The sequence below is a fragment of the Rhincodon typus genome, chromosome 3 (genome assembly GCF_021869965.1).
Source record: "Rhincodon typus isolate 14 chromosome 3, sRhiTyp1.1, whole genome shotgun sequence".
Taxonomy (NCBI): domain Eukaryota; kingdom Metazoa; phylum Chordata; class Chondrichthyes; order Orectolobiformes; family Rhincodontidae; genus Rhincodon; species Rhincodon typus.
In genome coordinates this window covers 48,074,651-48,091,707 of record NC_063334.1, presented here as the reverse complement: position 1 = coordinate 48,091,707, position 17,057 = coordinate 48,074,651, and the positions used below count along the sequence as shown (strand labels likewise).

The window sequence follows — 17,057 nt, the reverse complement described above, 5'->3', positions numbered from 1 at the left end:
CCTCGTCCACTCCACACTCCCCACTAGCCCCACAACCCTCGGCACCTTTCCCTGCAACTGCAGGTAGTGCTACACCTGTCTCTACATCTCCCTCCCTCACCTCCATCCAGGGCATCAAATAAACCTTTCACATCAGACAGAGGTTCATCTGCATATCCGTCAATGTGGTCTATTGCATCTGCTGCTCCTGATGTGGCCTCCTCTACATCGGTGAGACCAAGCAGAGACTCGGAGACCGCTTTGTAGAGCACCTGCGCTCCGTTTGTGACAAGCGACAACACCTTCCGGTCGCAAACCACTTCAACTCCCCCTCCCACTTCCTGGGCGACATGTCCATCTTGGGCCTCCTCCAGTGTCACAATGATGCCACCCGGAAACTGGAGGAGCAGCACCTCATATTCCACCTTGGGAGCCTACAGCCTAATGGCCTAAATGTGGACTTTATCAGTTTCAAAATCTCCCCACCCCTGGCCTCATCCCACGATCAACCCTCCCCGTCATCCCCGCCTCCTTGACCTGGCACAACCTGTCCGTCTTCTCTCCTACCATCCGATCCTCCCTCCTCACTGACCAATCCCCACCACTGCCTACCTGCACTCACCTATCATCATCCCACCTACCTTCCCCAGCCCCACTCTTCCTCTCTATTTATTTCTGAGCTTCCTTCCCCCTCCCCCAATTCTGAAGAAGGGTCCCGATCCAAAACGTCAACTTTCCTCCTCCTCTGATGCTGCCTGGCCTGCTGTGTTCCTCCAGCTCCACACTTGTGTTATCTCTGACTCCAGCATCAGCCGTTCTTACTATCTCTTAACAGTAAGAACTTATGCTTATACAGCATCCTCTAATTTAGGGAAATTTCCCGATATATTTCACAACAGTGCAATCAAACAACAACTGGCACAGGGCAAGCAAGGAGATTTTATAACAATTACTAGTGGTTTAATAAAACAAATCAGTTTTCAGAAAGGTCTTAAATTTCACCATGTGGTCACAAAACCAACCCCATAATTACAAGCAGATGAAAAGGCTGCAAGTGAGGCCAAAACTGGTAAAGCCTGGGATATGGAGAACCTCCCAAAATTAATGCTAGGACCTCATTAACACATTGTAGCACCATTTTCTGTTCAATGAACAAAGAGCTTAGCCAGTGGTCACAAGAGACCTGCAGTGGCAAGATGTTATTGCTGGGCTCTTGGGTGTGGTCCCTCGCAATCAGATGGTTGAAGAGGGTCTGGGGCATCGGAGCTGTCCTGGAGGGTCAAGAGGAAGAAAAGTTAAAGGCTTCCTTGATGGCCAGTGAATTACCATCTACCAAGAGTACTGAAAGAACACACTGTGGAGCTCGCAGGTTCTCTCATCCATCTGTCAAATTTCCTGATTCCTGGGAAAAAAAAACTTGTAGTAAATTTTAAATCTGGTTTCTAATTGAACTATAGGATTATTATTTAATATTCATTAATTAAGATTCAATAACTAGGATCTGAAAAGTGGGGCCAGAGGAAAAGAAGCAGAATGGAGAACATGCTGGTGATGAAAAAAGGAACAGTGTGTAGGGATTAAAGATAGTTAGTCAGATGGGTCAAAGGTGGGAAGTGTGTTCCACAAGGATTGGTCTTGGGACCCCTGTCATTCACCGTTCACATAAATGGAAATCAGAAGTACAATTACAAGATCTATGCATGACATTAAATTGACCAATTGTGTTAATGCAGAGGAGTGCTGTGACAAAATATAGAAAGATATTGATAACTATTCAGAATGGGTAGGTAATCAGGAATGGAACTCCACAATAGATAAACAGCAAGTGGTAGACTTTTGCAGAAAGAATAAGAGGTTACCTACTCCCTGAGAAATAGATGTTTAAATAGGGCTGCAGAGAAGAGGGCAAGTAGGTACACAAATTACTAACAGTAGCAATGCATGTTAACAGACCATTTTAAAAATATGCAAAAGATTCATTTCCAGAAGGGTAGAATGGAAAACCAGAAAAATTGTCTTAAACTTCGATGTAACCTTAGTTAGGTCACACTTAAGAGGGCCGTGAACCATTCCTGTCACCTTAATATAAAAAGGATTTGAGGTACTGGAAAAGGTTCTAAAAATGGTTTACGGGAATTATGCCACAATAGCAGATTGAGAGACTATACCTATAATAAAAAAATGTGGAAGATTGCATGCTTGTAGTCTTTTTCAAGACCACTAGACATCTCAAACAGTAGAGTGTAATCATCATTGTAATGTAGACAACACAGCAATAAATTTGTATGCAGCAAATTTCCACAAACAGCAATGGGATAATGACTGGAAAATGTGCTTTTGTGACACTAATTGCACATAAACAGTGACCAGGATACCAGAAATGATTTGTCTAATTTTCTTCCAAATAGTACCATAGGAATTGGCCCAGTAGGCAAATATGGCCTCAGTTTAATGTCTTATTTGAAAGACAGCAACTCTGAGTAATCACTCCATCACATGGTACTGCAAATATAGAGTCATTACTGATTTTGGTACTCAAGACAGATGCAATCGGTCATGTTAGAAAAGATATTTCCACTGGTGTATGAGTCCAGGGCTGGGAATCATTAATAATAAATAGCCATTAACAATTCCAATTGTGGACTTAGGAGACTCATTTTGCCCAAAAATGCAGTTAGAAAGTGGAACTTATTACAAGAAGGAGAAGTTGAGGCAACTAGAAAAGATGCATTTCTGGGGAGATTAGATAAACAAATGAGGGACAATGGAATAGATGCGGGTGGATGGAATTGGAGGGAATGCACAGCATTAGCATCTGTATGGACTAGTTGACAGAAATAATTTATTTCTGTGCTGTAAGTACAATGCAATGCAGGTGTTTCACCTCTCTAAAGTGAAACACTCAGATGCTCCAATATCTGCTGGTACACAAAAATGGTAGGCATAGTCACGATGAAACAAATCCTGTGTCCTTAACTTTTTATACCTTACCCATCTCTGAATGGGATACTGGTTGGGGTGGAATGGAGTTGCAGTTTAAATTCTTTTATCTTCTATCTCTTTAACACTATTCACACACTTCAAATGTTCCAAAACTAATTAATTATTGCTGAAAACGTACAAACTGTTTGTCGTAGGCAAATGTGGCACCACGTTGTCTGCAGCAATTCCCACAACTCGCAATTAGATAAACGATCATTCGGATTTTTTTTGGTTGAGGAATACGAAGAATTGTGCATTTACCTGAACAGACGGAAGGTTCTTCATGTAACATCTCACTTGAAGGATAATATGTTCAACAAAAGAGTGTCTGACAGATGCTCAAATGTCAGTCAAATCCTAAAACACAGCTTGAACCCATGATCTTCTTATTCAGTAATGAGGTTTTATTATTATGACACATTTAAGTTAGAGTGAGCAATGAGCTATCATGTATGAGATGAGCCTATGTTCAATTAATGTTGGCACAGCATGTACAAACACAAGGTATTGTGGATATCATGATAAGAGTTATACATTTTTCAAGCCACATTATACATCTGTAAAATTATTAAAACTGAAAATTCTTCTAAAAATAATTACTGAAACTAAATGTTAATCTTATGTTTGATGTACCTGAGGTATGAATTCTCTTGCAAGAGATAATGCCCTGCGATAGGCTGCATCTCCTGCTTCATTCTGTTCTACAACATGATTAACCAGACCAATTACTTTGGCTTCAGTACCATCAAGCACTCGTCCAGAAAAAATAAGCTCCTTTGCCAAGGATACTCCTATAATACGAGGAAGACGCTGTGTGCCACCTAATTTGAAAACAGAACAAAATTGTTTCAGCAAACTTTGATCAGGAACAAATTTTTGCACCTCAACAACACTTAAAGATATGGCAAGGTACTGCCAGTTCCATTCTCTCAGAAGATAATAAGCACATCCCATATTGCAACTTAAAAGCAAGACTGCGAAGAAAATACACTTAAATGAAAAGTCAAGAACTAGAAAACAAAATATTTTATTTCAAACTTCAATGATTTATGCTAATGTGTTGTACATGATTATCATTTTCTTTTAAGAGGAAGAAAAGTCTACAGGCAAGTTCTTTTTGTGTAGAGTAAACTTCTTTTTATGAAAGAACATATATATGCCAAAAACCATGTGTGCTCTCCTGGGACTGTATTATCTTCTACCAATTTTAAGTCAAACTCAGTTTTAGTATGGTGCTCCTCTAAAATGCACTGATTTTTTAATGATACTGCCAAAATGTCTTCAGAGAGAGAGACAGACCCCATTAAATGCCAGAGTGACACTTTGAATGAATGCTAAACTAATGCCCTGCAACCCCACACCAATCACCTGACCTGACCCAGCCCTCTCCTCCCAGCATTCAACATGCCCCACGCACCCTTGGTATATGCTGTCTTTCCACAGTTGCTGGACCCGAACTTCTTTCTCCCATTACCAGGCAAAAGCCCCCTGTCCCTCCTCAGACTGTTGTGGACCTGCCCTCCCCAGGGACCTGACAACCCTCCCGTCTCAATCGGAAACTTCCTCATGGCAGGACCTGACATCTCCCACCCATTCCCAATCTACCCTACACAATCCAACACTTATTGGCTCCATATGATCTATGTCCATATAATCTATGATCTTGCTCACTGACATCCTACATACTTGGTATTCTATCCACCTGTCACCCTATGCCTACACGTTCGAGACTACATACTTACTCCTCCACAGGAGGTGTCAAACTGGCTGTCTGTGATGCTAGATATTAAAATCAGAGAATACAGCAACTAATTGTTGTGAAAAAGGTGTGGTTTGCCTTCTCCTAATTGTTCTATGCTATGAGGGCTTTTAGAGAGTAACTACGGCTCTGCATTTAAATCTCTGTCAGAAATGTGGAGCTCTTTCCTTGTGTAAGCTCCTTCTTTCTGTGTGAGGTTGGCACTTCTCAGAAATTCTGATCCAAAAGTGTCAACAATTTTTTTTTAACCCATTAGTTTAGTGCGCCAAATTGAAAAAGCATGATATTTACAGGCATCTATAATTATGCAACTCTAATTTCCCATCAGACATATAATTTGAACTCTATTCAACAAAATAGTTCTTCTTTCACTCTCGCGGGTAGAATTGAAGATGGAAAATATACCAGTCAGCTAATCTAATTTGAGGTCAGAAACAAGTTATTGCACTTGCACCAAGAAAAGTCAAAACTAACTTTTCTCCATTTTGAAGATCGTAATAAACAAAAATGTGAATTGTTTTGATGGCATCAAACAATCCTACTGTCAAATGACCTATTTTATCCTTGAATAGCAACACTTGACAGGAAATTCGATTGAAATCAATATCTATGAAATTTCCAGTTTTTCTGCAACTTAAATTTTGAAATAAGTATGTCAAGAAATGTTGTTGTACAAATTGAATCAGCTGATAATGTTGCAATGTGTCATGAGGCAACATATGAAGCAACTTTTGAGAAACAGCATTATTCTCATTTCAGAAAAATTTTGAAACTCTTTTGCTGCAAAATAATGCCCAGTTAGATACTTTAATTTTGTTAAATATTTATTTATATTTCCTCATATGCTGACAAATAGTCTAACTGCCAACTTCCTAATCTTGTCATCAACAAGCATTAGGACATACAAATCACATATTGGTAGGAGTTATCACTATTGCTTTGGCTGTGATAAGTTAAGTCAATACAGAACAAAGTTCAAAATTGGCCTTTTATGATTTCCAAGGTTAAACAATTCATAACTCGATTTACCTATCTTTGCTCCATATTCCTTGAGAATATTACGTTACAAAAATCAAAAGCAGAGACTTAAATCCAGCCCATGGAAGGAAGATATATGTCTTCTCTCAAAAGTAGTTGTTGCATGATCAAATTAACAGGAATATTAGTTTTGTCTATGCTAAATATTTAACACCAGAGGAATTAATTCTTACAACTTCTATAAATGGAAGGTGATGGCCTAGTGGTATTATCGCTGGATTGTTAATCCAGAGATCCAGACAATGTTCTGGGGACCCAGGTTCGAATCCCACCGGATGGTGGAATTTGAATTCAATAAAATATCTGGAATTAAGAGTCTAATGATGATTGTGAATCCATTGTTGATTGTTGGGAAAAACTCATCTGGTTCACTAATGTCCTTTAGGGAAGGAAACTGCCGACCTTATCTGGTCTGGCCTACATGTGACTCCAGATCCACAGGAATGTGGTTGACTCTTAACTGCCCTCTGGGCAATTAGGGATGGGCAATAAATCCTGCCTGGCCAGTGATGTCCTCATCCATGAATGAATAAAGAAAAAAAAATTGTCATACAGGAGTCTATGGATCCTAAGGATAAGTGAGTACCAAAGGATTTGAAGTGTTATTGAATTTCACGCAATCTAGGGCTTGGCTCAAATAATACCATGGACATAGTGCATCAAGAATACTGTTTTCTGGATTTATTTCAATATTTAATCAATATATGTTGATTCAGTAGATGTTTCTATCAGAACAGAGCTCTTGAAATGTGTGCCAGTACTTGTAAACAGGTCCTTATGCAATAAACAATAGCTATTTCAACAGCCTCAGCTCTTAAAAACCAATTACCTTGAAAATCTTGAACAAGAGGATAGAGTGACAGAATAATAGTTCACTCAAATAAATCTAAGATGCAAAAGAATTTCTTCTCCTACTGGTAGCGAATGTCTCGAATTCTCTGCCCAAGACAGTTGTGCAGGCTAGATCACTTAAAAGTATTTAAAAGATCTTTGAAGTATCAGAGAACTGAGGGCTGTGATGTGCTGTCATGAAAAAGGAGTTGAGGCCTAAGGCAGATCAGTAATGGTCTTGTTGAATGTCTGGGCAGGCTTGCGTGGTTGAGTGGCCCACTCGTGCTCCCATTTCTTATGATCTAAGTACAGTCAATGTGATTTGTTACTGGGAAAAAAGGAGAAACATTTGTTTTTTCTTTAAAACAGCATGAATACATTGATTCTTTTTTAAAGCTTCTGAGGTGAAGTACCATAAAAGTGGGCAATAAAATCTGTTGGGCAAAGTAGGCAGAACTAAAGTTTTTCACACATCCCTCACCTATCTCACCTTCCCTCCCCCAACAAAAACAGAAAAAATACATGTTCAATAAAATTGATTTTCTAAAAAAAATCATTAAAATTGGTTCAGCAGTAATGCAGGATTAATTGAAAAAAATCTGATGGACTATTAAAAAGGAGAAAGCAAAAATATATTTTATTAAGCAATTTACTGTGTACTGTCAATCATTTTATCAAAATAAAGTGCTTGGAATGAAGGAAAAAGGTGTCCTTGAAATTTGTAGTACATATCTTGTCAACCACTTCAAAAATAGCTGCAATGGGCCAGAGAAGACACATCACATTTTCTCATCAAAAAATTGCCTGCGACGTACGGCATCCCGAGGAAGGCAAAGAAAAGACAGCTTAAATAAACCAAACTAAAATACAAAGAACAAACAACACCTTTAATTCACTGCTCAAATTCTTGGTTCAATTGTTATGTTTTTTGACATTCTTCTAAAACAGTCCTCTTCTATTTAATCAGATCAGTCAAATCCTTCTCACTCAAAAAAAGGATTAGAAGTTTTGTTCAGGAATTCCAGCTGATTTAAATTTAATTCCTCAAACCAGTTAGTTCTACGTGAAAAATTAAATACTGCAGGGATGCTGGAAATCTGAAATAAAAACAGCAAAAGCTGGAAATACTCATCAGATCAAGCAGCATTTGTGGAGAGGGGAACAGACCTTTAGTTCTAGTGACAGCAAACTAGCAGTAATATTAGTTGATTAAATAATTCAGAGGCCTGACCTAATTTATTGGTGATGCAAATTCACAGCAGCTGGTGGGATTTAAATCCAACTGATTAACAATTCTGGATCATAAAGCTAGTGTCAGTAATGGTGACCATGAAACTATCAAAATGTCATGGAAAATCTCCAGTTCACTAATGCCCTCCAGAGAAGGAAATCTGCCTTTCTTTTCCAGCCTTTCCTGTGTGTAATAGTAGACTCACAGCAATGTGGTTGGCTCATAACTGCACCCTCTGGAATGCCTAGAAAAGTGAAGGCACTCAGTTGTATTGATCTACCACACCACATGGACTGTAGCAGCTCACCATCACCATCATGAGGGCAATTAGGGATGGGCAATATGTGTGGCCACAACAGCAATACTCATATCACATGAATAAACAGAAGACTATGCTGGATAGAATTTCACAAGATCCTAGGTAGCCGGAGCAGAAGTGGAAATAGTAGGGAGCTTATGTTCACTCAGTCCAGCTGGTGGAGAGGTTTCCAGGGCAGATCATATGCCCACTCTAAGAAGGCAGGCAGCTGATCTACATAATTAAAGCCCCTACAAAGTGCAATTTTATAGGACCTGTCAGCATTTAGTCTACAAAGCAGTGGTTCCCTGCTGCCTGGGAGACCATTAGCTTCATGGAATTTTTCTCCCTGCAGCAGTCAGGGGACCCATTCTTTAAGACTCGAAGGCTCTGCAACCCAACGATTCCCCTGGAGAGGCTTACCTGAGGTGCCCCCTTCAATGTTAATTTGTACTTTCCAGTAGGAAGGTGCCACACCCTGAGACTCTCCAGAATTCCCTGACCAGATTCATAGTGTCCACCTCTCTTGGTGGTGCTTTCAAGGCTTCAAAAGCTAACAGCCCTCTAACTGGGCCAGCAGTTTCAGGAGCCCAGCCACCATCCCTAACCAGACTGCAGGCTCTCCTGTAAACGGGGTGAGCTGACCCACCGCTTCGAATTGTAAACTTGGAAACTCTATTTTGTCCTGTCTTTAGGGTGATGCCAGTGCAAAATCCCATCTACTGTTCCTGTTTTCCTATTGAGTGTGGCTAGTTGACATGCTGTGTATATCCAGTGTTCTGTTTTCATTTTAGTTCTGAAACAGGTTATTTAATAGAACATGAAGCAACAGCTGAGTCAAAATCCTGAAACTCCCTCCCTAGCAGCATTGTGGGGTTACCTTTATTAAATGAACAGCACCAGTTCAAGAAGGTAGTTTAACGCACTCTCTCAAGGAAATGACGTATGGGCAATAAATGTTGATCCAGCCTGAAATGCCCATTCCCCACAATGAACAAACAGCATTGTTGTAATCAAGAAGGGCAACAAGGAGAAAAAGTTACTGAAACACATTTATGATCGGACAATTACAAAACAGTATTGATAGCAGCCATGAAAACATGTTTACAAACATTTCTGGACTCTAAGGAAATAGCCTGCAGCAGTAGAAGCAAAAAAAACAAATAACAGGAAACAAAACTATTCCAGAAATTAAATGGGTCTCAAGCTCCATAACAACTTCTATCACGTAATTAAATACATCTTCATATTAAATATTGAAAATCATATGAGAAATCTATCTGTTTTTGGTAATTTAATACAGTTCTAAAGTATTCAGAAATCTAATAACATTCTGTAGATTTTAAGCATTTATAAGCATAAATTTGCAGGTTAAAATATTAAAATAATCATCTAACAACTTCAGATTAATGGGGAAAAAAGGTGCTTTGAGACATTTACCAGGATTTTTAAAATAAATTGATTGGCTTTGTACAATTGTAAATTCTGAAACAAAAGTTAACACAATGTCTTTGTTCCTGCATTCCTCACATAAAGAGAACATTAGCTAGTACTGTGACCTAATTTCCCACAGAGCACAGCAACAAATCTTCTCCTCCTGAATACAAGATTGATGAATTGTACATAGCAACATAAGAACAGGTATACATCATTGAGACAATTAAATCTGCTCTACTTTTCAATTAGATCTGCATCTCAACTCCATTTGCACACATTTGATGTATATCTCTTACTTTAATACAGTTACCTAACAAAGGCTGATTGATCCCAGCCTTGAAAGTTTCAACTGACCCAACACCTGAGTGTTCCAGGGCAGGGTAGGCAAATTCTGGATTTCCATTATTTGGTTTCAAAGTTTCATCGTTAAATGCCTAGCTCTAATTTTAAAATGTGCCCGCTTGGTCTGGGTTCTCCACCAGATGAAATGATTTCTCTGCATCTATCCTGAAATAACTCCATGAAGGCCAGTATCCCATTACCAAGTTATCCTTTATTTACACATGCATAGTACATGACAATGACCCAAGTATTTCAGAGCTGGCTCCTGGAATGAACAGAACCCCAACACTCCTAACAGCCCCAATCAGGGGACTCATTCTATGAGGTCCACCTGCCTCACCTCATTCCAATCAATAGCAACCTACCCCCTCTAAGTCCCGGGACATAGGCCCATTCTTTATCCTGAAGCATCTCCTGGGGCATTTTTGCATCAGGGCTTGTTCCTCTGACTCTGACTCGGATATAGGGAGCATGTACCAGACCGTAGCCCGCCTCTTGCGCCTGGAGTGTCTCAGCCGAAATTCACCTTCTTCTTCAGGTGGTAACGGCATCAAGGTTCTGACATCTGCCACGTACACCTTGTCCTCAGAGGCTTCTTAGATGCTAGGCTGAGGGGGAAAACCCACAGGTTCTGACAGCCTTCCCGGATGTTCTTAGGGGCCGTGCATGTTTTGCTCTTTTTGCGATCTTGTAGCTTTCACACGGTCCATGTGCTTGTTCAGGATCATTTGTACGTCATGGGACGGAACCTTGTGTCAACTATGCCTCTTACTGATGCAAAGCCATTCTCATGGTTTCCACACCAAACTTCATCCCCTGAAGTAAACTGCCTCACTTGCTTAGAGGGGTTTTGTGTCTGGTATTGGTACTCCTGATACCATTTCACCCTTCCCGTAGTCCTGGGAAGATCAGGTTTAAACTGGTGTGGCGTCATCTCCCCATAAGCATATCTGCTGGAGCTATCTCTGTAGTTGCAAAAGGGATGTCCTACAATCAAACAGGAACCAGGGCAGTTTGTTATCAAGTGAAGCTGTGGGCTGTTTCTTTAAGCCTGCCTTCAAAGTTTGGACTGCTCTTTCCACCAGACCATTGGACAATGGATGGTATGGAGCTGTCCATTTTTTGCTGAATGCCATTCAACTTTATGAAATACTCGAATCCCCTGCTGGTAAATGATGGCCTGTTGTCTGTGACCAACACTTCCAGGAGTCCGTGTATTGCAAAAGATGCTCACAACTTTTCAATCGTTGTTCCCATGTTTGACAAATGAACTGTATGCATGTCCAAACCACTTTAAATCAGCAATCCACAGTAACTAAAAACATAAGCCCATGAAAGGACAGTAATATTTGACATTTAACTAAGTCTAGGGTTTAGCCAGCCATCCCACAGATGGGAGCTGTTGGCAGTAATTTATGCCCTTGTTGGCACTATGGGCATTGCCCCATCAACAGAGCTATGTTGTCATCTAATCCTGGCCACTAGATATAACTTCTTGTCAACATCTTCACTTTGGACATCTCTGGATGACCAGAGTGGAGTTCAGCCAGTATCTGGTGGCGGCCATTGCTTGGGACAATCACTCTTGCTCCCATAATAATATGTCTCTCTCCTGTGACCTCGTCTCTCTGGGTCCAAAAAGATTTCAATTCTGGTTGTGATGGCCTTTTTATTTTTCCCATCACCACTAGCTGTTTTAGTTTTGTTTGTACAGGATCTTTTTGTGTTCACAGTCTGATATTGTTAGGGGTGACCAGAAGGATGTCCAGAATGCTTAAAACAGAATGGACTCTTCTAGTGGCAGCACCACCAGTGGTGTATCCGCCAGTGAGAGGCAGCTCAAGGCATCCATCCACATTTGCCACTTGACCTCCTGGATGGTGTTCCAACTTGTATTTGTGCGAACTCAGAATAAGAGTTCACCGCTGAGTTCAACCTGAAGCTATGTGTGGCACAGCCCTGTCCTCAGTTAGCAGCCCTAACAGTTTATGGTCTGTTACCATTACAAATTTAAGTCCATAAAGGTTTTGGTGAAACTTTCTCACGCCAAAGATAACTGCCAATCCTTCCTTCTTTATTTCGGCGTATTTGTACTCTGCATGAGCCAAAGTCTGGGAAGCATATGCTAGTGGGCATTCCTCTCTATTGGGCCATCTGTGAGCCAGCACTACTCCAATGCCATATGGGCGGCGCAGCCCTGTCCTCTTTAATTAGCCCTAATGGGGACTTGTGATCTGTTATTATTATCAACTTAAGTCTGTAAAGGTATTGGTGGAACTTTCTCATACCAAAGATGATTGCCAAACCTTCCTACTCTATCTGGGCATACCTTCATTTGGCATTAGCCAAAGTCAGGGAAGCATATGCTATCAGGCGTTCCTGACCACTGGACCACTGGTGTGCCAACACTACATTGTTATCAAATGGGAGGCATCACACGTCAGCACCACAGCTCACTTGGGATCGTGGTATGCCAACACCTTAGATGACGTCAGCCTCTTCTTCACTTCACTAAAGGCTACATCTTGGCAACAAGGTCATTCCAAGGTTGACCCTTTTTCAGTAGCAGATGTCAGGCTGCCAGGATAGAGGTTAGGTTACATATGAATTTCCCGTATCAATTCACCAACCCAACTGAAGATCTAAGCTCCGGTACGGAATCCAGGGCGTCTTTGATTCGCCCGTCTGTCAACTCTTTAGTCCAGGTAGGTCACTTGGGGTGCCTGGAACACACATATTTCCTTCCTAAGGTGTACACCCACCTTGGAACAACATTTAAACACCATGTCCAAGTTCTCTAAATGTTCTTTATTAGTCTTCCTGGTTATTAGTACGTCATCCAGATAAATGGCAACCTGGTGGGCAAGTCTGGGGGCAGACCTTGCAAAATGTTCTCCATCATCAACTGGAAAATGGCACAGGCTGATGATATGCCAAAAGGCAGTCTCATTTATTGGCACAAACTCTTATGGGTATTAAGTGTGGCATACCTTTGGGAATCCTCATCTAATCGCAATTGTGGGTACGCATGGCTCATGTCCAGCTTTGTGAAGGACAGCTCCACCCCTACCCCGGCTACTTTAGTCCTCTATGTAAGGGATTGGATATTTATCTAGCTGCAAAAATTGGTTTACCGTTGGTTTGAAACCCCACAAAAGTGAGCCAACACATCAGGCTTCACAATCAGTACTACTAGTGCTGTCTATTCAGCAAAATGTCCTGGTTTGATGATTCCTTGGTTTTCCAGTCTCCTGATTTCTGCCTCTACTTTTGCACATTAGGCAAATGGAACCAGGCAGGCCTTACAGAATCTTGGAATTGCTTCTTGGTCAATATTCAAGATGGCCTTGGCCCTTTAATAGTCCCCAGACTAGGTATTTAATTAGGACTTCACTTAAGCAGCTATTTTATAATCAAAACATGTTGAGCCAATCAAGATGAACCTTTCACAACCAATTTCACCCCATCAAGCTTGGGCCTGAGCCTTTTACTACAATCATGATAACTGAACCAGCTGCTTCTCATAAGAGACCAGAAACAAAGTTTTACCCTTCATCTGTAGGGGTTTCCCAGTGTAGGTTTGCAGCCTGGCTCTGCAATCACTGACATAGCCACACCACTATTAACATCCATTAAAACTAGGTGACCATTTAACCAGATATTTATTTTGATTGGTTCTAATTGGGATGTTGTTAAACATTGTAAGTGTTCCAAACCAGCTGTAGGTGGACTTTCCAAGGTGTTCACTCTCCTGGATACCAGCCTATGAGTTCTCTTACTCAATTCAGGCCGAGTGGGACTCTTCTGCTGTCTTGAATCATTACACCAGCAGCAAGTACAATGGCTTGCCAGCCCAGATCGTCGATAAAAGTTTAAGAGTTTGGCCAAGGCTCAGCTTTGTTTTGGGGTTTTGCTGTGGGCTGACCAAGCATCTCTGTTCAGGATATGTTCTGAGTGAGGCTATGCAATTACCTCCACTCAAGTTGTGTTCCCAAAGCTCATCAGCCAGGCAACGGTGTTTACTTCCATTGGAATACCCTGTAACTCATAAGCTCCATTTGCTGCATTTTCTCATGACAAAGCCAGTTGTAGTCCAGTTGGGCTTCAGCTAGTAGGTGCTTTTGCATGGTCACATCATTAATCCCACATACCAAGCACTCTCTCAGCATCTCACTTAGAGTTAAACAAAATCACATGCCTTTGCCGGTCGTCTTAATCCTGTCAAAAATCCCAATGCGGATTCCCCTGGTTCTCAAACTGCTCAGTAAAACCAATAGCATCTCAGAATTACAGGAGGCTTGGTGTTGTAATATTCCTTTACTAAATCCGTCTGCTCTTACTTATGTGGTGGGCAAATTATTGGATAGGAATCTGAGAAATAGTATTTATGATTATTTGGAAAAGCACAGTTTGATTAGAAATAGTCAGCATGGCTTTGTGAGGGGCAGGTCATGCCTCACAAGCCTTATTGAATTCTTTGAGGATGTGACAAAACACATTGATGAAGGTAGAGCAGTGGATGTGGTATATATGGATTTTAGCAAGGCATTCGATAAGGTTCCACATGCTAAGCTCATTCAGAAAGTAAGGAGGCATGGGATTCAGGGAAATTTGGCTGTCTGGATACAGAATTGGCTGTCCAATAGAAAACAGAGGGTGGTAGTAGATGGAAAGTATTCAGCCTGGAGCTCGGTGACCAGTGGTGTTCCGCACGGATCTGTTCTGGGACCTCTGCTCTTTGTGATCTTTATAAATGATTTGGATGAGGAAGTGGAAGGGTGGGTTAGTAAGTTTGCCAATGACACAAAGTTTGGTGGAGTTGTGGACAGTGTGGAGGGCTGTTGTAGGTTGCAACAGGACATTGACAGGATGCAGAGCTGGGCAAAGAAGCGGCAGATGGAATTCAACGCAGAAATGTGTGAAGTGATTCATTTTGGAAGGTCGAATTTGAATGCAGAATACAGGGTTAATGGCAGGATTCTCAGCAGTGTGGAGGAACAGAGGGATCTTGGGGTCCATGTCCACAGATCCCTCAAAGTTGCTACCCAAGTTGATATGGTTGTAAAGAAGGCGTATGGTGTGTTGGCTTTCATTGGCAGGGGAATTGAGTTTAAGAGCCGCAAGGTTATGCTGCAGCTCAATAAAACTCTGGTTAGACCACACTTGGAATATTGTGTTCAGTTCTGGTCACCTCATTATAGGAAAGATGTGGAAGCTTTAGAGAGGGTGCAGAGGAGATTTAACAGGATGCTGCCTGGACTGGAGGGCAGGTCTTATGAGGAAAGATTGAGGGAGCTAGGGCTTTTTTCATTGGAGCGAAGAAGGATGCGAGGTGACTTGATAGAGGTTTACAAAATGATGAGAGGCATAGATAGAGTGGATAGTTAGAAGCTTTTTTCCAGGGCGGAAATGACTATTATGAGGGGGCATAATTTTAGAGTGATTGGAAGAAGGTATAGGGGAGATGTCAGAGGCAGGTTCTTTACACAGAGAGTGGAGGGCGTGTGGAATGCGCTGCTGGCAGTGGAGGTGGGGTCAGATACTTTAGAGACTTTTAAGCGACTCTTGGATGGGCACATGGAGGATAGTAAAATGTAGGGTATGCAGGATAGATTGATCTTAGTAGGATAATAGGTCGGCACAACATCGTGGGCCGAAGGACCTGTACTGTGCTGTGTTGTATGTTCTATGTTCTCTTGGAAGGTTTTAGTATCCAGTGTGTCAGGGAACGTTTGGCTTCTAATAACTGAAAAAGCAGCAGAGCCACAAGCTGTGAGGAGAATCATTTGTTGCTTTTCATCTGTCCCAACATCATTTGCCCTGAAAAAATCTTTTCCACAAACTGGGCCCAGTCTTTGACAGAAAGATCGAATGAGTCAAGCTTCCCAACGAGCGGCATGATGCCAGAATTACTTACCCAACTCAAAGATGACTGTTGTGAGCGAATCTCTTTAGCAGTGTAGTTTTCCCTCATTGCCACTGAAATAACTCCATGAAGGCTGTTATCCTGTCACCAATTCACCCTTTATTTACACGCGCATAGTGACCCAGCTAGCTCAGAGTCAGGTCCGACAGTGAGCAGAATGCCTGACAGTCCTGCTTATATCTGTCACCGACGACTCCCTGATTGGACCAGGTTAACACCGCCAATCCGAGAACGCATATTCTATGAGGTCCACCCGGTTGATCTCGTTCCAATTACTACATACCCTAGCAAATTTCTGAATAATTTTACTACATCACTTAGACAAGTGTTCTACATTTCGATAAATAGAAGCCAACTTTCTTCAAACTATCCTCATAATTTAATACTATAAATTTCAGTATCATTCATTTTGAATTAGCAGTGTAGACATTGAATGCCAATTTTATTCTTCATTGTTAAGCAATCCAAAATTCTGTTATATTTTACATACATCACACAACATTTTAAACATTCTGAAGAAAAAGATAACAAGTTAGCTGTGACTGAATGGTGGTACACTGCAGTTCAAGTTTTACGCCAGAGACTTGGGCCCAAATCTTCCAAGTTGGATCAGAATGACCACTTCTGACCCACATCAGAAAAAACGTTACCTACTTATCTTCGTATGATTTTATGAGCTTAACCAGTTCAAGTGCAGCCAGCAGTAGCGCTAATTCTAGCATGTGTTTACAACAATAGCTGCTGTCTTGCAAAAAGTAAAATCTCCCAAAGCCATATTGCAAGACTACACAGAAATAATCTCGCCTACACAGCTGTACAGTCAGGAAGGAGTTATTTTGGATCAGATGTAAGACTGCAAGAAATAGGAGTGGGAGTAGGCTATTTGGCCCCTTGAGCCTGCTCTGCCATTCAATAGGATCATGGCTGATCTGACATTCCTCACGTCCACTTTCCTGCCCTTTCCCTGTAATCTTTGATTCTGCTACTGATCAAGAATCCATCTATGTCAAATGATGCTGCCCTCACAGCTCTCCAAAGACTCTCAAACTCTCTGAGAGAAGGGCAGCATTGATGCTCAGTAGTTAGGGATCATCCTACTGAATCTTCTCTGAATTTCCGCCAATGAAACAATATCTTTTACGAAATAAAGGTTCAAAAACTGCTCACAGTACTCCAGATGTGGTCTCACCAGCACCTTTGACAGTTGCATTAAGACTTCCCTACATTTATACAC

General features: G+C 41.3%; 1 protein-coding gene across 5 annotated transcripts in view; it reads right to left on the bottom strand.

Annotated features, from left to right (window-relative positions):
- Positions 1 to 17,057, bottom strand: part of auh (AU RNA binding protein/enoyl-CoA hydratase) — a 941,118-nt gene that overhangs the window by 40,253 nt on the left and 883,808 nt on the right. For 3 of the 5 annotated variants that reach the window (XM_048595345.1, XM_048595347.1, XM_048595348.1), the window contains one exon: positions 3,595 to 3,782. In XM_048595345.1, coding sequence (XP_048451302.1) covers positions 3,595 to 3,782 — 188 coding nt within the window. Of the gene's footprint in view, positions 1 to 1,162; positions 1,251 to 2,247; positions 3,223 to 3,594; positions 3,783 to 17,057 lie in introns of those variants that run through there. The other 2 variants (XR_007261814.1, XM_048595346.1) reach the window with 2 other exon arrangements.